The sequence below is a fragment of the Pipistrellus kuhlii genome, unplaced genomic scaffold, assembly GCF_014108245.1.
Source record: "Pipistrellus kuhlii isolate mPipKuh1 unplaced genomic scaffold, mPipKuh1.p scaffold_m20_p_7, whole genome shotgun sequence".
Classification (NCBI taxonomy): domain Eukaryota; kingdom Metazoa; phylum Chordata; class Mammalia; order Chiroptera; family Vespertilionidae; genus Pipistrellus; species Pipistrellus kuhlii.
The window spans coordinates 39,688,789-39,712,456 of record NW_023425573.1 but is presented as its reverse complement, the minus strand read 5'-3'; the positions used below and the strand labels follow the sequence as shown (position 1 = coordinate 39,712,456).

The following is a 23,668-nucleotide window of genomic DNA, read 5'->3' as shown; positions in this document are numbered from 1 at the left end:
TGTTTCTGTGTAGAAGCAAGGGTATATTGCAGGACTAAGAATCTAAATTTACCACTGTTTATTATTTACAGGGACTCTTAGACTGACATTATTTAATCTCCATCCATAGGGCTCAAATAGTGCTGTGGTGTAGTAAATTCTGTATTGACAATAGAAAGAATTCTGAACTGGAGGATGTTAGACTTTAAGTTCTAAATGCTCTTCCATTTAGAATTTGTCATTAGGTAGGCTACTTTAGATTTCTGGTCCTCAGTTTCCTCATCTATAAATAACTATTTTGCAGATCTCTCAAGTTGTTACAAGCAAAGATATGAGAAAGTACTTTGAAAATTATGATGTGCCATCCCAATACAGAAGTAAATTTTAATGTTCCTAGAAAGACAGGACATCACATAGACTGAAGCTTTCTTTGCTCTAATCAAATAGATAATAAAAAGTTGCCTTGTGCTTCAAAGAAATTATCTTAGCCCATACCAGATTTATATGAAGAACTAAAAGAGATGAATGTTTATACTTATATGCATAGTACATGACACAGAGGATAAGGGGATGAAGACATGGGGAGGAGGGAAAGGAGTGAAGGGGGAGAAATACTATCAACAATAAAAAAATATATTTAAAAAACAAACAAAAAATCCCCACCAGAGATGTTCCTCAATGACTTACTTCAAAATAGTCGCTAATTTTGTGGCTACGTCCCCCAATACTTTTACCTAAAATATAAAAGTAAAAAATTTTATAGATTTAAAGTCAGTCATTAATATTACTTAAAGTCCTCTAATTTCATTAAAGCAAATCAATTTTTTTAAACTAAGAGGCAGCTGTATAATTGACAAACCTATAATAATAAAAAAAGTTGGTTAACACAAACCATAATAAACTGGCAATAACATGCTTTAATATGAATGCTATTTCTAAAAATGTTTTCATTCTCTAAAAAGTATTTCTAAATTTATAGGCTTTTTAATAAAGTACATTTTAAATATTGTACCGTATATGACCACATATTGATACAGTGATCTAAATAATTATAGATCACAATTCTTTAATTAAAAGTTTTGCTCTAAAATGGACTCAGTTTTATAAAAACTGAATTTGGAAGCCCTTAAGAAATATGGTATTTATAGAAACTTTTTTGAATGGGAGTCAACCAACCTTCATTGGAACTATAGAAAATACATGATTTCTTCAAGTTACAAACAAAAAAATGTACCACAGAGTCAAAAGTTTTAAATAACAAAAACATATAGCTTTGTCAATTCAACACTAACTTATATTCATCTATTTTATTCAACAAATATTTCTTGAGTGGTTATTATATGCCAGGCATTACTGAGGTGAATAAATAATACAGTTAAAGTTCAACAACCTTAAATTTGTACTTGGAACAAGGTAGGGCACTATTTTTTAAACTAAATAAGAATTCAGAACTATAAATGTTACCCAGAAATTTGTGAACAATAATTTTGTACAGGTTAATTTAAAGTTCAGAGAAGACTATAAAGGTTTTATACCAAAGGAATGTCCTTTCAACAGCTCTCCTGGGTTCTGAAGAAGTACTATTGATATTTTTAAATGAACATTGAGACATTTTGGGTTACCTAACCACAAACTATTTGCTCACTGAACCCAAATTTTGTTCTGTTAACATTCCTTCTCCTACTAGTACATAGCACATGTAACTAATACCGCCTCAATTCCTAGTTCTCCTTCTGGTAAGAAATCTAATTTTGTTCAGCTATCATCCCTTTTCCATAAAGCCTGCATTTCTGATGGGAACTTTAATTCATTTTCAATTTTAGAGATGGGTCTGATTTTTTTTTTTCCAGGGCAATAATACCTTTGCTGGACATAAGTGGTGTTGGAATGGACACATGTCCCAATTCTTGTCTATAGGAATGCAGGAGAGGTTTGCTTTAGAATTAAAGAAGTTCATTCCAAAGAATGAGAAGAAACCCTAAAGTAAGCCAGCCTTTTTCTTTTTGTCTTAGTGTTAGCCTCTTTGGGTTCATTTTGTTTGGGGAGTCTGCGTTTCCTGGGCTTGTGCATCTATTTCCTTCAACTGGTTAGGAAAGTTTTCTGTCATTATTTCTTCAAACAAGTTTCAATTCCTTGCTCTATACCCCTCTTTGGTACCACTCTGATGCAAATGTTTGTACAGAAGCCCCTTAATCCAGCCCCTTTCATAAAGCAAATATGAGTGGGGAAACTGACATGAGCAAATCCAATTAAAATTGGTAACCAGCCTAAGACCAAAAGAAAATCAGACAATCTGCATACGGCAGGCCACAAAGAAAAAAAAGTTGGTTCTTAAAGACATATGTTGAATTAACCAACCCAGAAATCCTTCCCTATTTTGAGACCCGTTTTTACCGAGTTTTTAAATCTGAAGTTGAAACTATCATAATTAATTTTTACACTATATATAAAGCTCCAAGCACATTAACCCAAACTTGGGGAACTACATTAATACCAAAAAGGAGCTCAGGAAACAGATTAACATACAAAGTACCACAAACCTAGAGAAAGGTGCTGCAATGACTTAACTCCTTCCTTTTGGAAAGACAACTGCTACACAGACATACTTTGGTGCCAAGTGCCATTTATAAGTCACAAGATTATTGCTCTAGATCTTAAAGAATAATCATGTAATATATGTATAAAATCACTATTATATAAGTTTTAAGAGCCCACTTTATTACATTTAATATAGAGGGCCAAATTAAATGATAATACTATTTTGTTATCCATTATAAAAATTCTAAAGTCTAACGAAAACAATTTTCTTATCTCATATCACAAAAGGTAGGTATGCAAAAAGGATAAAGAACATATCTGAAAAGAAAAAGATGGTGCTTTAATAAATTTCTTAATTACTTTTATATAGTTTTTTTTAATAAAAGGAATGAGTAAGTGTGGATATTTGTTTTAAAATGAGATCTCAAGTTCTTATTCAATACCATAAATCATGTAAAAAGAGAAAAATGAAAGGTGCTAAGGTAGTGCTTGCCAGGTGCTTAACGCTTAGCATTAGCAGATCTTCTTTGGCCCAAGGCCTTTTAGGTTTCCAGAGCGAGAGGTGTCAATCAACTGAATTAGGTAAGTGAGCCAAAAAAGGGAGAAATGTTAAAAAGCCTAAACAGTAACCACACACTATTTATGGTACAAAAAGATTCCAATTTCATGTTATTATTTCTTATGCAAAGTACATAAAGTACATTCCTAAACTATTATTAAATGCAGAAATTACACAGCAGTCATAAAAAAATCACAAAAAATAAAGTTACTTATTTAACAATTACATTATTAACTAATTAAAAATCAGAATAACTGTAAATGCCTATTTAGCTCTGAAGGAAGATTTTACTTCACTTACCCTGACTACTTTCATTCTGATTTTCTGCTTTTCTCTTTCTTCCTCTGGATGATTCCGATTGTTTCTTCTCTGGTGTCTACAGAAAGCAAAGTTTACAGTTTTAAATCACAGTTTTAACATACAAAATTATTATAGTCAGTACAAAAATCATTTTTAAAGTAAAATACCGAGTGGGGCAAAAGTAGGTTTACATGTTCATATGGAAAATACAATAATTAATAAATAACAACACAGGAATAAATTCTTGTATACTCATAACTGTAAACCTACTTTTGCCTAGGCTTATTTTTTGTTCTGCTCAATGGTACTCACACAATGTAAATGTGCACATATATACAATTATTTTTAAAAAACAAAACAAAATTTCCTACTTTGTACATTTTAAAAATTCAAAGTATACTAGCATAGAACATCTTGTAGACATTATTTGAAATTCACATTTACAGAATGTGACTTGTGGCAAATGAAAAATCTAAGCATAATTAACCTTTAAAAATGCCCTTTAAATTCTTAACTGGTGAGGGCAAAACAAACAACAAAACCTATGTTTTTCCTATTCATACATAGTTTGTACATAAAAGCAAGCTTGAATAAGAAAAAAAAAACACACGCAGAACCCAAACTTTGCTTTTAACTATCCTACTAAAAGAACCATTCACCTAAGTGCCTAACAATCATTATCGCACATTATGCTTGGCCAGTAATGGATCAGTGTTGAGCACTGACCTATGAACCAGGAAGTCACAGTTTCATTCCCAGTCGAGGCCAGTGCCAGGGTTGTGGGCTCAACCCCCAGTGTGAGGTATGCAGGATGCAGCCAATCAATGATTCTCAATACTGAGATATTGTTTCCATCTCTATCTCTCTCCCTTTCCCTTCCTCTCTGAAGTAAATATATATAAAATCATACATTATGCTATAGATCAAGAGTCAGCAAACTATAGCATACAGGCCAAATCTGGCTGAATACTTTTTTTTTTTTAATAGAGTCCATAATTTAAGCATAGCTTTTACATTCTTATATGACTGAAAAATTTAAAAACAAAAAGAAAATTTTGATAAGAAATTTAAATTTCAGTATCCATAAATAAAGTTTTATTGGAACACAACCACACTCATTCATTTATGTATTTTGTATGGTTGCTTTTTATATTACAACATCAAAGTTGAGTAGTTCCAACCTAGACCATAAGGCCCACAAAGCCTGAAATAGCTGGCCCTTTACAGAAAAAGTAAGCAGACCCCTGCCCTACATGATGGCTTGTTTTCAAATTACAGATTTGTTCTTTTAACTGAGAACAAGTCCTTTCATCAGGCTAAAATAACAAGTAATTTTTGTAGAGTCTAACAGACCGTTGTGCTTCGATAAAATGAAAACCAAGAACAATGGCACAAGGCAATGGCACCGGGCCCTCGCATTCTAGAAGCTGGGCAAATATGTCTAGTTCCAGAACAAAGAATATTTGAGTGAATGATACATCAAAACAAATAAATCTCTAAAGGCAATGCAGTTCCCAAACAAAGAAGGGGCTTAATCTTTATCTGATATTTCTGAGTAGTTCTATGGTATATTATACCGTAGTAGTAGTAGTAGTAGTAGTATGTAATAGTAGTTATTACATAGTATGACTGACAATACATAATCTAGCTCATATTGAGCATCTATGGGTCCTTTAAGTATTATTTGGAGAATTTTAAGTTCTTTCACCTCCATTTTGTCAATAAGACAACAGATTCAGAGAGGCTGAAGTCAACTGTACAAGCCTTTGAATTCTTTAAAGACAGGAGTCATACCCTCTCCCCATGTCACTGCTCCCACCCACGTGCCTGGCACATAATTATTACTTGATAAATGCATGAATATTAAATAACTTACTCAAGGTAACCAGGATTCAAATCCAATTCTGTATATTTCCAATGTCTAAATGCATTATTTTCTCTGTGTGACATGCTATATGCCCTACATCAAAAACTGAATGAATCAACTATGCAAAAATATTTCAAAATTTTATTAAATTCAAAAGTAAAATTCATTGTCAGTAATCTGCAAATGTTTTAAAATCACAAATGAGAGAACTTAAAGAAACCCATCATAACTGGCAATTTACTCAGGAGGTAGACTGATGAACCAGCAATTTAGGGTAAACAGTTCTTAGTTTAGTTTCACTGTCAAAATTTAAAACAAAAACAAAAACAAACAAACAAAAAACACACACCACAAACATAAAAAAAACCCCTCAAACTTGCCCTGGCCAGTGTGGTTCAGTGGTTGGAGTGTTGGTCCATGAACTGAAGGGTCTCGGATCTGACTCCCAGTCAAGGGTCTGGACCTCAGTTGCAGGTTCCCCAGCTGTGGTAGGGGCACATGCAGGAGGCAACCAATCAATGTGTCTCTCTCACATTGGTGTTTTCTCTATCTCTCTATTCCCTCCCTTCTACTTTCTCTTTAGAAATCGATGGGGGAAAAATCCTTGGATAAGGATTAAAAAAAAAAAAAAAAAAAAAAAGGTATAAAAAATAAGGAGATTCCAAAATGGTGGCAGAGTGAGATGATGCTACACTGACATGCTCCCAGGACCAAACTGGAATCATAACTAAAATACAGAAAAACCATCCCTAATAAACCAACTGAAGATTATCCGGAGAGAACCCAGATAAAGAAGTACGGAATGTGGAGACTCATAGAGACTGGTAGGAAGTGCGGAGGTGGGAAAGGGCTGGCAGGACTCCCGCACACAGCAGCTGAAGTTGCGAAGTTCCGGAGAGATATCTCAGCTGTGGGGGTTCCCACTGTGAACTCTAGGGTCTAAACCCCAGGATTCCCAGCCTAGAGCGCAAATACCGAGAAAGGTGTTCACATAACATCTGGTTGTGAAAAGCAACAGGGTTGCTGTCTGCCAGGGAGAGACAGCTGGATATATAGGCACTTTCTTAGAGGGAGAATGCACACAATCAATAGATTCAATGCAGTCCCTATTAAAATACCAATGGCATATGTCACAGATCCAGGACAAATACTCCAAAAATATTTATGGAATGAAAAAAGTCCCCGAATAGCTGCAGACAGCAATCTTGAGAAAGAAGAACAAAGTTGGCAGGATCACAATACCAGATATCAAGTTATACTACAAAGCCACTATAATCAAAACAGCCTGGTATTGGCACAAGAACAGATATATAGATAAATGGAATAGAACAAATACCCCAGAAATCAAACCAAGCCATTATGCTCAATTAATATTTACCAAAGAAGGCAAGAGCATACAATGGAGTAAGGACAGTCTATACCATAAATGGTATTGGGAAAATTGGACACATGCAAAACAATGAAACTAGATCACTACTAGTAACTTATACCATACACAAGAATAAACTAAAAATGGATAAAAAGACTTAAATGTAAGTCATGAAACCATAAAAATCCTAGAAGAAACCACAGGCAGCAAAATCTCAGACATCTCGCATAGCAATACATTTACAGATACATCTTCTAGGGCAACGGGAACAAAAGAGAAAATAAACAAATGGAACATCAAAATTAAAAGCTTCTGCACAGCAAAACCATCAACAAAACAAGAAAGCCCACTGCATGGAAGAACATAATTGCCAATGATACATCTGAAAAAGGGTTAATATCCAATATATATAAGGAACTCATACAAGCTAACAAAAGAAAGATAAACAACCCAATTAAAAAAATGGGCAAAAAACCTAAATAGATACTCCTCCAGAGTGGACATACATATGGCCAAGAGACATATGAAAAAAATGCTCAAAGTCACTGATCATCAGAGAGATACAAATTACAACGACAAAGAGGTATCACCTCACACCTATCAGAATAGTTATCATCAACAGTCAACAAATAACAAGTGCTGGCAAGGATGTAGAGAAAAGGGAACCTAGTACACTGCTGGTATGAATGCAAACTGGTGCAGTCATTATGGAAAACAGTATGGAGTTTCCTAAAAAAATTAAATATGGAACTGCCATTTGACCCAGTGATCCCACTTCTAGGAATATATCCTAAGAAACCAGAAACACCAATCAGAAAAAATGTATGCACCCCTTTGTTCATAGCAGTACAATTTACAATAGCTAAGATTTGGAAACAGCCCAAGTGCCCATCAGAATATGAGTATTTAAAAAAGCTGGGGGACATTTATACCATGGAATACTATGCAGCAATAAAGAAGGATCTTTTACCCTTTGAGACAGTATGAAGGTACCTGAAGAGTATTATGCTAAACAAAATAAGCCAATCAGAGAAAGACAAGTAGCATATGATATCACTCATATAGGTTATCTAATGAACAAAATAAAATGTTGAACAAAACAAATCCTGAGATTGTCAAATACTGGAGGGAAGGCAGGGGTGTGGTGGGTGGGAAGAGATCAACCAAAGAACCTATATGCATATATGTGCAGCCCATGGACACAGGCAATAGGGTGCTGGAGACCTGGGGTAGAGGCAGGCTGTAAGGGGTCAATAGGAGAAAAAAGGGGACATATGTAATACTTTCAACAATAAAGATTTATAAAGTAAAATAAAAAGTTCAAATTTAAATAATAACCAATGTTCTATTTTCCTCAGAATAAAAGTATCACCACATTTTAAAATACTTCACTGAATATATACTTCAAGATATTTAAAGTATTATTTTTAAAGACACATAGAGTGCTCACTTCATCAGCACACATACTAAAACTGGAATGATATAGAGATTAGCATGATATGGCCCCTGTACAAGGATGACATGCACATTTGTGAAGCATTCCACATATTTTAAATCATAGGAGTACAATGTACAGCACAGGGAATATAGTCAATAATATTGTAGTAATTATGTATAGTGACAGATAGTTATTAAACTTGTAGAGATCACTTTTTAAGTCAAACAAATGTCTGATCACTGTTACACACCTGAAATTAATATAAAATTGTTTATTAATTTAAAAATAATGAAAAGAGACAGATTTTTTGGTAAAAACTTTCTCCAAGGCTGTTTCCCTAAATTTAAAATTTTCTGAAATAGAGAAGTAGGACAGTCCCTTGGGGAAAATGTCATTTTGATTAAAAATAAGATGAAAACATAAAAATACCCAAATGCTTAATGATTACAGTAAGGAAAAAAGGACAACAGGTTTACCTCCTTTAAACCAGAGAAAATTTTGAGACAGAAGGGGAAGAAAATTAATTTTAAGATTAATGTGGGTTAAGAAGCTGGAAATAGGTAATGAAAAACTGAAAAGTTGAACGAAGTAAAAGATGAAAAAGGGAAACCTAGAAGATACCTAAATTATTTATAATAGCTTATAAAGTAAATGTTTCCTTTACAAAGACAGCATTTTGTCCCTTTCCATAAACTTTAATCTTTTTCACCCATGTCTTAATAGGACTACCTGATATTAACCTTTAACTTCACTCTCACCTCATAGAGTATTTTAGAATTGTTCTGTCAGCTCATATGGACCGTAACTTCCTAACTACCAGGGGCCTTTAAAGAAGCATAGACTAAAAAATCAAACTCTGGGTCCCTTTTTTACCATAACTGTCAGCATGTCATTTAACTCTAGACTTGATTTTCTCATCAATTTTAAATGTTGATAATACAGGCCACAAGAGCCCATTGTGAGTACAAAATGAGAAACTTACCACAAACATACCTAGTACAGCATCTGGAACAGAGTGTATAGTCTTTATATTAAAAAAAAAAAAAAAAAAAAAAAAATCTACCCTCAAGTTTTAAAAACTACCTAACTTGCCCAGCCGCATGGCTCAGTGGTTGAGGGTTGACCTAACAAACCAGGAGGTCATGATTCAATTCCCAGTCAGGGCACATGCCTGGGGTTGTGGTCTCAACCCCCAGTCAGGGGTGCGCAGGAGGCAGAATCAATGATTCTCTCTCATCACTGATGTTTCTCTGTTTTCCTCTCAGAAATCAATCCTATCTAATAAAGAAGGAATATGCAAATAGACCATCATGCTGTCACAAAGGTGGCTGTGCCCACAATGGTGGCAGGGATTCCGTAATACAAGATGGCTGCGTCCAAAGCAGAGGTTGGGATCCCATAACACAAGATGGCTGCACTCACAGAGAAGACCGGGTTTCCGTAACGAGCCTTTACGAGCAATCAGCAGGGACCTGAGGCTGCCTCCCACCTGGCGAAGCTTTACAAGGGCCCTCAGGCCACGCCCTCCTGCCCCAGCGCCAGGCCAGGGGACCCCAGGCCATGATCCCCGCCTGGCGGAGCTTGACGGGGGACCTCAGGGTGCACCCCCTACCTGGCAGAGCTTGGTGCGGGACCTCAGGTCATGTCCCCTGCCCCAGCAACAGGCCAGGGGACCTGAGGCCACGCCCCCTGCCCCAGGACCAAGCCAGAGAACCTCAGGCTGTGCCCCCACCTGACAGGGCTTGATGGGGGACCTGAGGCTGTGGCCCCCACCCAAAGGGGCTTGAGGGGGGTGGGGCCAGATGGGTTTAGAGCTAGCCCAATAGGGGTGGGGCCAGCCGTGTCTGTGTCTTGCACAATTTCTGGGCGGGGACTTGACTCTAGAGGAAGATTTTCATATACATTTACTAATTTTCTTTCATCTCTGACACTTCTATTATTGAGAAAGGGCAAATAGCAATATTAAAATATTTCCCCTCATTAATTCCCTTTTAACGTGCACAAATTTCATGCACTGGGTCACTAGTAAAAATATATTAAAAAATAAAAATCAAACTACCTAACTTTCCATCCTCACAGTCTGACCTCTCAATATTCTCTCTAGACCAATTTTAATTTGCATTCACATATATTTAAAAGGAGCATATGTACTAAGTCTTCAATATTGATGAAATGAAATATTGTTTGCCATTTTTTTATTCACTTAGCATAACAATTTCTCGGCATTTTCCCTTTCTGACTTTCCCTTTAAGGCTTTAGTTGTCAAACAGTACAAACTATAAAATTAAAATATGTTTTCCTCTTTTTATATATCTTGTAAGTTCTTTTCAAATCATATAATCAGAATAAAACAGCCATACAGAGTAACTGCTGTGGGGAAAAGAAATTTTCAAGGTAACTTATTCTGGAAATGTTGGCATGTTGAGTGGTTATAATAGTAACATTCAGAACAGTGATTTCATAACTTCTTGCCCATTGTAACACTTGTGATAGAGTAACATGATCCTTGTATAGTATCCCTATAGGCATTTCCTTGAACTCAAATCCCTAGCGGGCATTATACAATTACTAGAGGCCCAGTGCCTGAGAATTGTGCACTTGGTGGGGGAGGAGGGGAAGAGTGGTCCCTCAGCTGGGCCTGCACCCTCTCGCAGTCTGGGAGCTCTCGGGGGATGTACAACTGAAGGCTTAGGCCTGCTCCCCGCGGAGAGGCGAGCGAGGCTAGGCCATCAGTCAGACATTCTTAGCACTGCCATGGAGGTGGAAGAGGCTCCCACCAATGCCACTATGCTGGCCACGGCTTCTGGCTGAGCAGTGTCCCCCCCGTGGGAGAGTACTTACCACCAGGGGGCAGTTCTGCATTGAGCGTCTGACCTCTGGTGGTCAGTGCCCGTCATAGCAACCAGTTATTCTGCTATTCGGTCGATTTGCATAATAGTCTTTTATTATATAGGATTATTATATAGGATTTCTTTGGGATAGAAACTCTGAAGTATAAATGCTTTGTCACAGAATATTCACATTTAAAATTTTAAAAATATTGTCAAAGTGCACATTCTAAGGCAATATTAATCTATACTTATACTAATACTGTGTATGATTACCCTACCAATTGATCTAAGCTCTACCTGACATGTTTTAAAAAGGCATTTCATTGCTGTTTTCTCTATGGCAAAACTATATTTGTAATAAGAAAAAAAGGAGGTTATTTTATTTTTTGAAAATAAATAAAATATCTTTTATCTACTAGCATTGATTCTCAATGTTGAGTATACAACTAAAGCATTTATAAAACTCTAAGTTCATATTGGAGTACCCATTACAAATTCAATCATTTCTGGAAAGAGACCACAGGAATCCTTATTTTTAAAAACCTCCTAAAGTGATGCTGATGTATCATCAGGATTAGCAATAGTCTACCTACATATATAATGTCATGCATTTACTGTATATTCCACTTTAGAGAATCTCTAAAATTAAGAAGTTATTCTTTACATAATCTTCTATTAAGAATTAAAAACCAAAAATTATGACATATAGCAGAAAACTCATTAGGATATAAGAAGAGCAATTGACTGTCATGGTTACTCATTATTTTAGAAAATGAGAATTGGTCTTTTAAGAAATTAGTAAAATAGTCACTATGTTCTGCTGACATAAAAATACATCTAATATATATATTTTTAAAATATATTTTTATTAATTTTTTACAGAGAGGAAGGGATTGAGATAAGAGAGCTAGAAACGTCAATGAGAGAGGAACACCGATGAGAGAGGAACACCGACCAGCTGCCTCTTGCACACCCCCCACCGGGGATGTGCCCGCAACCAACATACATGCCCTTGACCGGAATCAAACCTGGGACCTTTCAGTCTGCAGATCGAAGCTCTACCACTGAGCCAAACCGGTTTCAGCTACATCTAATATTTTTAAAACTTTACTGCAGTGTAAGATATTGAAACCAAATTGTCAAGCAATATCAGCTTGTGTTGAATGCCCTTAAAAATCAGTCTAAAAGCACTATTTATCAGATAAAACATTTGTGAAGCCCTTTAGTCCAGGCATATCTTAGATTGACAAATCTGATGATACCACAAATCACCTTAAATCTATGTATTTCAAAAAAAAAAATTCCATTTCTTCAAAAGATTAACTATAACTAGGGTCATTTATCTAACTAATAAGGTAGTTATACACTATCTTAGTTATGCAGAAAGAGTGTAGCACATTGGTTGAGAATATCACTCTGAAATAAAAGATGATTTGGAATTAGAATTTTGACTCTGTTAACTTATTATCTGTGGGCAAATTAATTCTCTGGGCTGTTTCCATTCTTAAAGATGTTAAACTTAGAGTTGTAATCTACCTCCACAGGCAATGTGTTAAAACTGTGTTTTCTCTCCTTCATTCATGATTCTCCAAGAGGAGATCTGCCCAGACCCCCAGAGGATATTAGGGAATATCTAGAGACATTTTTGATTACCACAACTGTGGGCTACAGATATCTAATGCATCAGTCAGAGATGCTGCTAAACGACCTACATCACTCAGGGCAACCCCAACCCAAGAATTGCCTGGTTTCAGATGTCAGTAACATTACAGTTTAGAAACCTTGTTTTGATGAATATATAAGAATCATTTGTAGTTGACTCAAAACTGCCATGCTAAAACTAAAGTGATGTTAAATACTTACCACCTACTATAATTGAGCACTATACAAAGTTCCACTTTAAAGTATGTCTTCAATCTCTTTTAAAATTTATTTTTAATTAAAAATTCCTCACCTGAAGATGTTTATTGACGAGAGAGAGAGAGAGAGAGAGAGAGAGAGAGAGAGAGAGATATCTCAACTGGTTGCCTCTTGAACACGCCCCAACCAAGGACCAAACCAGCAACCTAGGTATGTGCCTGACTGGGAATTGAACCCACTACCTTTTAGTATATGGGACAACACTCCCATACTGAGCCATACTGGCCAGGGAAGTAGGTCTTCATTATTAAAATGACGTGGGCATTATTTCCTTCTAATCTTCTTTTCATCAATCAGTATAGAACTTTCTTGCTCTAAAAACAACCCACCATCCACATTAAGTACACTTTTATAAAGTGAAACATTTAGCAGCTATATATCTGCTTGATAAATAAATGACTTAATAAATTATGATTTCAAGATTTTTAAGAAACTGAAAGATTATCTAGACAGAGTATATCAGAATTTCTAAGCAGGGATCCTTATACTCTGAAAAAGCTTCCCAGATGATTCTGACACACAGTCTTCCACCTTTATAAAAGCAGCTACAGAGCCAATCCAAGACCTACATCTGGTTTCCAGTTGACTTTTCCTTCCAGGAGACTAAGGACATGTATAGACGACCAGGATAGATGTCCTTCCTTTGCTGTGAACCCTATCACCTAACATACTTCAGGGTAGTACACTCTAACTTATAGCTAAATATAGTTCCTATAAGCGCATGTCCTTTAATGTATAATAGTAGGATCAAATAGTTTTTTTTAATAAAAAAAAATTTACAAAACAATTCCAGGATTTTTACAAGGACTTTTAAATTTATAAAATTGATTATTAATTGTTAATAAGGGAGAAAAAAAATTTATTACTCCACTGAGATAAGGCATTTATTAGTGTTACAAAATAGGCAATTTTAGATGCACACAGAGTACTCTCCTTCAAGACAACACTGATATTGTACATTGTATATAGCAACATGTTATATACAATGTCAGTATAACAAATGACATAATAATAATAGTAAGATTTATGGTTTGGCCCACCTAGCACATAAGAAGTGAGAAAATACTACCAGCAGAAATATAAGTAAAAGAGAAAACAGCAAATAGAACACCACAAAGATCATTTCTCAGGCTAAAACATTTTAAAAAATAATGTAAGTAGCAGAATGCAAATTATATTTCTTAAAAAATGACTAGATGTCTAACAATCTTGAGAAGCTGAACATATTTAAACAGAATAAGGTAATTTATTCAGGTGGAATAGGCATAAAAATGTAATCTTCAGTGATACTTAGACTATACATCATCCCAAGTTTTCCTATTTCTTATTGGGTGCTCAGACTAAGACATTAAAAAAAAGATTTGCCCAGATTTTAACAAGTATACACACACACACACACACACACACACACACACACTCACAAGTAAAATTTTAATGGAAAAAAAAAATCAATCTAAAATCTAAAATTTAAGGCCAGTATTACCTCTATTATCATAACTTCCAATCAACCCTGGGTACCTAACAGTGTTCACTAAGAAAACATTCAAATTAAATACTGTTAAGGGGAGGAAAAGGAAAAAGCAGAGATGGGTATGAATATAAAAACAAGCTTAAAACAGAAAATGCTCGTATCACTCTCCAAATCTGGCCAATCTACTAAGAAGACAACCCTATTTAATTAGTTTGCACAAGTTTGTGTAACTTTAAAAGACCTTCTTCAAAAAAGAAAAATTTACATTTACAAACTTATTAAATAACTCTATACACAATACTGGTTCTAGAAATGGAAATAATGCCTTCCTAAAGCCAGGTGTATTAGTAAGTTAGTTTTAGGTCTAACTAATTTCCCTAATGTTTTTACTTTCTGCTTCCTCTAAAACACGCACATATGAAATCAAACACAATGTGACCTATAAAAAGTCTTTAAATAAAAGCATTAATGTTTCAAAGTATCTTCAATATTACAACTTTAACTCAAATAAGGGGGGGGAAAGGTTAAGTTCCAAGACTACTTCCAAAAACTTAATTTAAAGATAAAGCTAATCAGATCTTCTTTGATAAAATGGCCTCCATTTATCATAAAGAAGTAAATTAAGACAATCAAGGCATAATATCTATATTCTTTCATTACAATTATTAAAATGCCAAAAGTAGATTTAAGTTTAAATGTTTTGATGCAACAAATGTCCCAGTTTCTGCATATCTATAACTTAAAAATATCCTTAATCCTAAATAAGTCAAAAGTATCTGAATCAAAAATAAATAGTAATTCAATGCCAATATGCTAAGAAGGGAGTCATAGAGGTTTAAAGAACTGATAATTATCCGGAAGGAAGGGAAAAGAGATAGAATATATTTTAAATTGATCAAATGTGATTCAAGTTAAACAGACATTTATAGAAGACTAGAGACCTGGTGCACAAAAATTTGTGCACTGGGGGGTAGTGGGTCTCTCTTAACCTAGCCTGCATGCTCTCAGAATCTGGGACCCCTCGGGTAGGGTCCAGTCCCATCGCAGCATGGCTCTGGTTCCCTGGGCCTGTGGGCTGAGGGTGGGGTGTGGGGGTGGGGAAGGAAGGGACCAAGAGGCCAGTCTGATCGCAGCATGGCTGTGGCTGGGGGAGGAACAAGATTCCCAGATCACAGCATGGCTCTGATTCCCCAGAGCCTGCAGGCAGTGGGAAGGAGGGGGGGGGAGGACGACCCAGAGGCCAGTCCAATGGCAGCATTGCTGTTTCCACAGCTCCCTCCTGCTGCCACGCCGCGGGCAGCCGGGACCCAGGACTGACTTCTGCTGCGCTGGCCAGGACGTTTAGGTCGTGACGGACTCTGGCTCTTTATATATTAGGATAAGTATTAAAGATTAAATTGAGACAAAAATAGAGTAATTTGATATGTGTCTGCTTTACAAATATTATTTTGTAGTATACTGTATGCAAACACACATCCAAAAATAGACTTAAATGTGCTTCTTCAACATTATTAAAGATGATATAACTCAATGATATTTATATTCAGTCTTATATTCAGTCACAAATATCCCACCTTGGTAAGAAAATAAAGCACAGAAATATATCCTAGAACACTGCAAAGGAGAGGTAGGTTGGAGGAATGGTTTTGGTATTAATATTCATTATAAATTCCAAATAAGCTATAAGATATCTAATTTTAGCACTTGGGGTAAGGTGGAGACGGAACAACAATTGTACAGAATTTCAAGAAAATAGAAGTCTTTTGTGTTTAGACAGGAAGGGTAGGTGGGTCCTGAAAGAACTGCAGATGGTGGATGAAGACAGGTCTAAAATTTGGAAAACATTGATAAGCAAGAAACATGGGCTCCTTCTCTTAGCCTCATAAAATAATGTGGACTTTTAGCCAGCAGATAAATCACACAGACCATGTTTCTAACTCTTTCAGGCATTCTAAAACATTTAAAAGGATGAGTGACCCTTTCTCTTTAAACTCCCTTCTCTGTCCCTCCCATAAAATCTGTATCATTCTTCTCACACCCACAGCCCATTCCTAATTCTTTCCTTCGGCTGATAATCTCTTTTTTCGCTGTGAAGTAAGAGAAAGGTAATTAGTTTGGAAATTCATTCATCAAAAGAAAGGCTGTTCCTTGTCATTTCTGCCTACAACTAACCCTGCCCACCAAGGTCTGGATCTCACCATTCATACCACCCTGAGGAAAAGGTATGGAGTTTTGGTTCTACTTTCTCTTTTTTCTTTGGCACTTTCCTTGACCCATCATAGCCCTGCTGTGATCCTTTCCTTAGCACATAATATGGCAAGCCTGTTAAGACTCAATATTGTCTCTTCTCCTTTACAGTAAAAATTCTGCCAAGAGCTGTCAGTGTTTGCTGTCACTATTTCCTCATTTTCCAATGCTTCCTTAACTATAATCTGGAATCTTGCTCCCATTAATCTACTGGAACTAAGCCTAAGTGACAAATTTTTAGTCACTTTTTACCCTTATATCTTGTGACTTCTGTGACATTTAATTCTACTCATTCTTCTTCTTCTCTTTCTTCTCTCTTTCTTCCTACTACTCTGTTTCCCCGAAAATAAGACAGTGTCTTATATTAATTTTTGCTTCCAAAGATGCACTAGGTCTTATTTTCAGGGGATGTCTTATTTTCCCATGAAGAAGAATACGGTACACATTTATTGTTAAATGAAAATAAAGGAAATTTATTACCTGTATACGGTACGGTAGTACGGTAGTTGTCAACACAAACCAGACAAATTGTGAATCCTACAGTATCAGGAATTTACTCATTTATTCAGTGACAATCATGTCATTATCTTCTGGAACACCATCATAACAATCCAATTCCTGGATTTCCTGGTAAATTTCTTGTGACTCCATTTCTTTCAGAATCAATGGACAAAATCTCTCATGTTTAGCCTGGGGGGGGGGGGGGGGCTTATTTTCAGGAGATGCCTTATATTTCACTCAGAAGGAAACCTGTAAGTAGGTCTTATTTTAGGAGGATGTCTTATTTTCGGGGAAACACGGTATCTGCCTCCTTTCTCCATTGTGTAACTGTAGGTAACATTTCCTACAGTTCTAGGGGTGTCGAACTCAATCAGAGAAGGGGCCAAAATCTAAAATCCAGCCTAAATCGCGGGCCGAATGGTTTACTGAACAGTCATAAACTGTCATTGTGATGGAAACGCAGCGGAGTGCAGTGATGACAGCCCGGTGCGGGCCACATTGCAAGGCCTGGCGGGACGGATTTGGCCCGCGGGCCTTGTGTTTGACACATGTGACACAAACTATCAGGATGAGTTCATCTACAAAAGCAGGTTTTAAACTTTTGGATCTCAGGCTCCTCTACACACTATTAAAAGCTATGGAAGACCCCAAAGAGCTTATATTTATGTGGTTTATAACTATCAATATTTACCATTTTAGAATTTAAAACTGAAAAGCTTTTAAACTCGAGAATACACAAGTACAGAATCTATAAATTGTCAGTGATGGCATCATATATATAATACAGCCTCTGAAAATTTTCACTGTGAGCTCAGGAGAAAATTCAAGTTTTACAAAGCCAAATATGTCTTAGCACTGTTATAAAAACTATCCTTGTGGGTCCCCTGAAAGTCTCAGGGACCCCCAGGAATCCTGAGACCACCCAATCATTTCAACCTATGTAGAAACTCCTACCGGTAAGTCTTTCTCTTTAGCCTGACCCTTTCCTTCCTGAGTTATCACCTGAAGTTATGTATCTTTAAAAAAATCCTAGGCTTGCAGAAACCGGTTTGGCTCAATGGAAAGAGCGTCGGCTTAGGGACTGAAGTGTCCTGGGTTCAATTCCGGTCAAGGGCATGTACCTTGGTTGCGGCATATCCCAAGCAGGGGGTGTGCAAGAGGCAGCTGATCGATGGTTCTCTCTCATCGATGTTTCTAACTCTCTATCTCTCTCCCTTCCTCTCTGTACAAAATCAATAAAATATATTTTTAAAAATCCTAGGCTCTTCTCTTTCCTTCTTTACCCTCATTCAATAGTCATCAAACTACTGATTCTACTTTTAAAATCTAGTGGAATTTGAGAAGTTGTTAGATAAATGCAAACCCCCACTCCAGATCTATAGAAATAAGAACATTTGGTAATTCACTTGCACATTAACTTCTGAGAGGCATTGCCTGGATGGTGATAGCATCAATAACCAAAAGTGAGAGCATCTGAAGGAGAAGAATGTCCAAAAGGCAAACTTAAGAACACTGAATTAGAACTCCTCCCACTTGAAGTTTTCCTCCTAATATTAAGCCATGGAGGTTTGGAGTTTTGTAAACGCAAAGTATTCAAACTGAGGTTTTGCTTCCTTCCAATCCTATTCCCTTCACATTGCCACCTGGAGAGGGCTTCTCCATCTCTAATTTGTCTTTTTCCTCCCCGCTTCAAGGGCTCTCCGTCACCCAGATAAAAACCTAAATTCCTTCTTATGAAATAAATGGCCTTTCACACCCTGACCCCTGCCTATCTTTCTCCCTTCTTGAACATCCTCTCTATACTAGAAGTTTGCAAACCAACTGAGTCACCTCTGCAGCATGGTACTTTTCTAAGCTCCTCAGGGGATCTAAAGTCCAGCTAGAATTGAGAATCACTGCCCTATGCCATGAACAAAACTATCTGCCAAACTTCTATGCAAAAGCATGGAAATCTCTCTTCCTGTCTTCTCACACTTTGCCTTTAACCTCTGGAATGAATTCACAGCCTTTCCTAACAACTATCATCTCTTCTTTGAAGGAAGATCTCTCTTCTCTTTCCTCCCCTCCTCTTCCTTGCAGGCAGGTGGGATTAAGGGTTTCTTACTCTTTGACCCTGTAGCACCTTGTGCTTACATCTATTACAGCAGCCCACAATGTTTATAAAACAAACTGTCATCTTGTGAAGGCAGAGACAATACACTATTCATTTTATATTCTCTGTGCTTAGCGCAGAGGTTAGAAGATAACAGATAAGTAATAAATGTTTAATGAAAATACAGTAAATTTTTGGAGCCTTTGAATAGACCTTGATTTACTAGTATGTATAATACAGCAACACCTTCCTTACTACCTGACGATTTCATTAACTAAAGAGAAAATTTGCCCTAACTGGTTTGGCTCAGTGGATAGAGCATCGGCCTGTGGACTCAAGGGTCCCAGATTTGATTCCAGTCAAAGGACATGTATCTTGATTGCGGACACATCCCCAGTAGGACGTGTGCAGGAGGCAGCTGATCGATGTTTCTCTCTCATCTGATGTTTCTAATTCTTTATTCCTCCCCCTTCCTCTCTGTAAAAAATCAATTATATATATATATACACATATACATATATATATGTGTGTGAGTGTGTGTGTGTGTGTGTGTGTGTGTGTGTGTGTATTTAAAAAGGGAAAACCTTTTATGGTCTATAATTCTACATTTAGAAATAAAAGGCAAATTTATATATGAAATGATTCATATTATTAACTGAAATGAAAATTTTCAGTTGAAGTAGATTCAATCACCCTAAGAGTAAATGTTAGCTGTTTTTCAGTTTTAATTGTAAAAGGATAGAAGAAAACAGGAGGTTTGCAAGTATCTGAAGAGAGTAGGGAAAACTAAGAGTCTTGATAAATATTAAAAGGGATTCAACAGATAATGTCTAATTAATGAAATAGAAATGGGAGGTGGAAAGGTTGGGTAGCCAAAGTAGAGTCCTTCCTGTCTGGCCATGAGGGAAGGAGATGGGGGTGGAGAGGGCCAGAGGTCTTCAGCCTGCTGTCTGCCCCATGCCAAGTCTCTACAGTGGAGTCTCTTGGTCGAAACCCTACCCACTCATATGAAGATCACAGCTGCCCTTTCTTTTAGGGGAGAGGCCTGCAGAGGGAGCCCATGCAAAATGTTCCATTTTTAAAAATTAAATCTGATTGAATCTGTACTTTTATCATTAAAAAGTAATAAATAAATTTTTAGCACTATTTGTTCATAAAAACAAAAACTATTACTTGGAAATGAATTACCAAAAGAATAAATAACATCAGAAGACAATGGAATATTACATAAACTCTACTACTGTACTAGGAAAAAAAGCACTTCTGCAATTTAATGTTTACTCCTAACAACTTAACTTAATGTCCTATGAATATCTGTATCTTGATTTATATGAAATTTTACCCAAGGGAATTCATTAAGGTATGTATTATAGAAACAAAACCTGGCAATCATTTTCCAGATATGTAGCTTCTTACAATGGAAAGACAAAAACAAAAAAAATTTTTTTTTGCTTCTTTAAGTCTTAAGGAAAATGTATAAATCTGCAGTCATTTCTAAAATATTGCGCCACCTAACTTAATCATTAATTTTCTAAAACTTCCAGATATGGAACACAGAACAGCAAAAGTCAAGAGGTAAGATTTTCTATTGCTGTCCTTACTGTCAAAATTTCTATATAAATAAAGCTCAGTATATCCAATGTTGAACCAAATTCTATTTCACTGCAAATGTCATGATGGTCTTTAAAAAACAGTAACAAATCAATATTTTAAATTAAAAATATAGACAAAAGTGATCCTTGGAATTCTTTAAAGAGCGGTATTTTCTTATAACTGCTTTTTGAAGGAATTAAATACTTCATCTATAAAGAACATAGAAATATTATTTTTTTTTTTAGGTGATCTAACTTTTTACTATGTTTTGCTATTTAAAAAATAAAGACGTCCAGATTTGGTGAATAGAAAAGGAAAATATCTAAAATCATTTTATTGCTCTTTATAAGATAAAAGCCTTTGAAAGAGGAGGCATGTGAGATTACTAAATAGACCAAAATCTGGAAATGTCAAGAAAAATTTCAAAGTCTAGGACATATAAAATGAAAACATTCTTGATATAATTTTTGAAAAACTACTTTTGTCTAGATCTAAACCTACTATTTTTAAAGGCTCAGTATAAGTGTGTTAATGTTAAAAAAAAAAAAAAAAAAAAAAGCTGAACTGTGACAATCTGGTCCTACAGGGGCTACTAACGCTTACCTCAAGGGAACCTACTGCAGATAAAGTCCCGTCACTTGCACAGTCCTTTCAGCTGCCTGCCAGTTGTCTCTGTGGAAGGGAAAGCCTGATGAGTGAGAGCCCTATGCCACACTCCTTTGGAGTGTCAGGGTGCCTGCACAGAACTGTCTACCTAGAGATCCCTAGATGCTTTCCTTAATACAGGGTTTAAAAGAGGCCACCTTTGGTACTGTCTTTCCATTGAACACCAACACTGAATAGCTAAGGTTTCTGAGTGTTAACATCTTTTTGGTATTATCAAGGTGATATATCTACACTAACCCAAATAGAAAAAAGACTAAAATGGATCATATAGAAATAAGTTAACACTGACAGGGAAAACATACACACAGACACACTCACAAATATACTGAAAAGTAAGTAACAGTATTCTGTAATCTGAGAAGAGACAGTATTTATTATAGGCTATATTCACAAAAACTGAAGTTGCAGCATCAACAAGTAAATGCTAAAATTCAAAGCAATTCCTATCTATACATTTTTAAAAGATGCCCTCAGGTATATCATGCTTAATGTGAACATGGATCAAAATGACTACTTACAAAATCCAATGTATTTTCTTAGTGGGGCCAGTAAGTGGGTGGTAGGAGAGGACATTTTTCAGATATTTTTAAGTAAGAAAAGGGAAAACCAAGAGCATGAAATTCCAAAAGAAATTTTAAAAAGAGGAAAAAAGCCCTTATATCTGCATCTTAGAAAGTAAATAAACCTTTACGCAAAGCCAAACTAAGAGGAAAGTATAATAAGAAATAGAAAACGGTGAAGCAATGAATTTGAAAAACCACCTTCAACTCCTAAAGTTAGGAACGGCTAATAACTATCTTCTATTAAGCACAACTATACCACAAGTTCAGCTCCATAAACAAAGAAACTATATTTTCTTTCTAATGACAAATACAGTCTTCAGTCTGAATGCTGTGCTTCATAAGGTAGAATAAAATGCTCCTACAAAAATTTAAAAAGCATTAATAGTAACATATTTAAAATGAAGTTACTTACCTCTGATTCTTTGTCACTTAAAGATCCCAAGCTTCCAAAACTGTGATTTGAGCTTTCATTATTTGTTGAAGCCTGTTAAGAGATTTTTAAAAGGGTAAAACTTAGGAGTAATTTTAAATGAAACAAATTACACAAATATATCTTCATAAATTAAAATAAAGTATGATTCCTTTAAATAAGGACGTCAAATTAAGTAAATATAAGAAATGTCAACCTGTTAACACTATAAATATCTTGGAAAGTATTACCAAATCAATAAAGTTCTGCTGTATTTTAAGGACAGACTCATTACTTGAGTTTTTAGAATACCAAATTCAGGAGGCAAAGGAAATGGGCTATTGTTAGATAACAAGATCCCTAAAACTACTATTCAATAAATAAAATCTAATGCTTCCTTAAGTATTATTTGTGTTCCTTCTCTTCACAATCTTAGCAAATTCCATCATATCCCTTCCATAACCATTTGCTTCTTTTCATATTAACAAACTAGACAATCTTTGGTTTGTTTTGGCTTAGTGTTTTAAGAATTTTTATTTTATTTTATCGTTTTGACCATTCTAATTGCTTCACAAGAATTTCCACATTTCCTTTACAATATTTTAAATTGTGACAAACAGAAATAAGTTATTATTTTGCAGGATGATGTTTGCTATGTTTCCATTATGCTTATTGTTCTGTGGACTTTTTTGGACCAACAATACATTAAATCAATGTCTTCCAGAAATAATTATAGACCAGGGGATGACAGGCATGCCAAAGATGACGCATGAATAAACTTCATGTGGAAGCAGGTCAACTGGTATCCTTATTTCCCTTCAAATTGTAAGAGTAGCCGTTAATTCTACCATTAAAGGCTGCAAGTTTGACCACCATTCAACTCCTTTCAAAACTGGCGACTCTGAGCTATTGCATACATGTTTAGTACTATGAAGGAACTATAAAGCCCATTTTCAACACAAACACATGCAAATCAATTAAGATTCAAACACTATTTAAAGGAAGTTAAAATCTAATTAGAGCAAGATAATCAAACTTTAAACAAAGAACACCGTAAACAACAATTAAGAAGTGATAAATTATAAAGATTCAGGGACAATGTTTTTCATTATCCCTACAGCTCCACATAAAAATACCTTATACACCCCAAACTCACACATAACATTTACAACAAAACTGGGTGACTAGAAATCTCCCCAAAATAGCAAATGGGAACAGATTACCAACAACCAAAGCACCTGCATGGTATGAGAAGAAGCAAAAGGAAATAGGGTGTTGAACAGATTTGACAACAGAGACTCCCAAAACAGCAAATGCAACTGACC

The 23,668-nt window shown here is 35.8% G+C and overlaps 1 protein-coding gene and 1 non-coding gene across 8 annotated transcripts in view; one reads left to right on the top strand and one right to left on the bottom strand.

Moving 5' to 3' along the window:
• Positions 1 to 23,668, bottom strand: part of TLK1 (tousled like kinase 1) — a 121,493-nt gene that overhangs the window by 59,276 nt on the left and 38,549 nt on the right. For 4 of the 7 annotated variants that reach the window (XM_036420870.2, XM_045575678.1, XM_045575679.1 and 1 more), the window contains exons 3-5: positions 22,347 to 22,418; positions 3,377 to 3,452; positions 667 to 713 (exon numbers count right to left, since the gene is read on the bottom strand). In XM_036420870.2, the coding sequence (XP_036276763.1) occupies positions 667 to 713; positions 3,377 to 3,452; positions 22,347 to 22,418 (195 nt within the window). Of the gene's footprint in view, positions 1 to 666; positions 714 to 3,376; positions 3,453 to 21,308; positions 21,378 to 22,346; positions 22,419 to 23,668 lie in introns of all 7 variants that reach the window. The other 3 variants (XM_045575682.1, XM_045575681.1, XM_045575683.1) reach the window with 2 other exon arrangements.
• Positions 8,055 to 8,163, top strand: LOC118710096. The gene has a single exon (XR_004985301.1). It is a non-coding gene; the product is annotated as a U6 spliceosomal RNA (small nuclear RNA).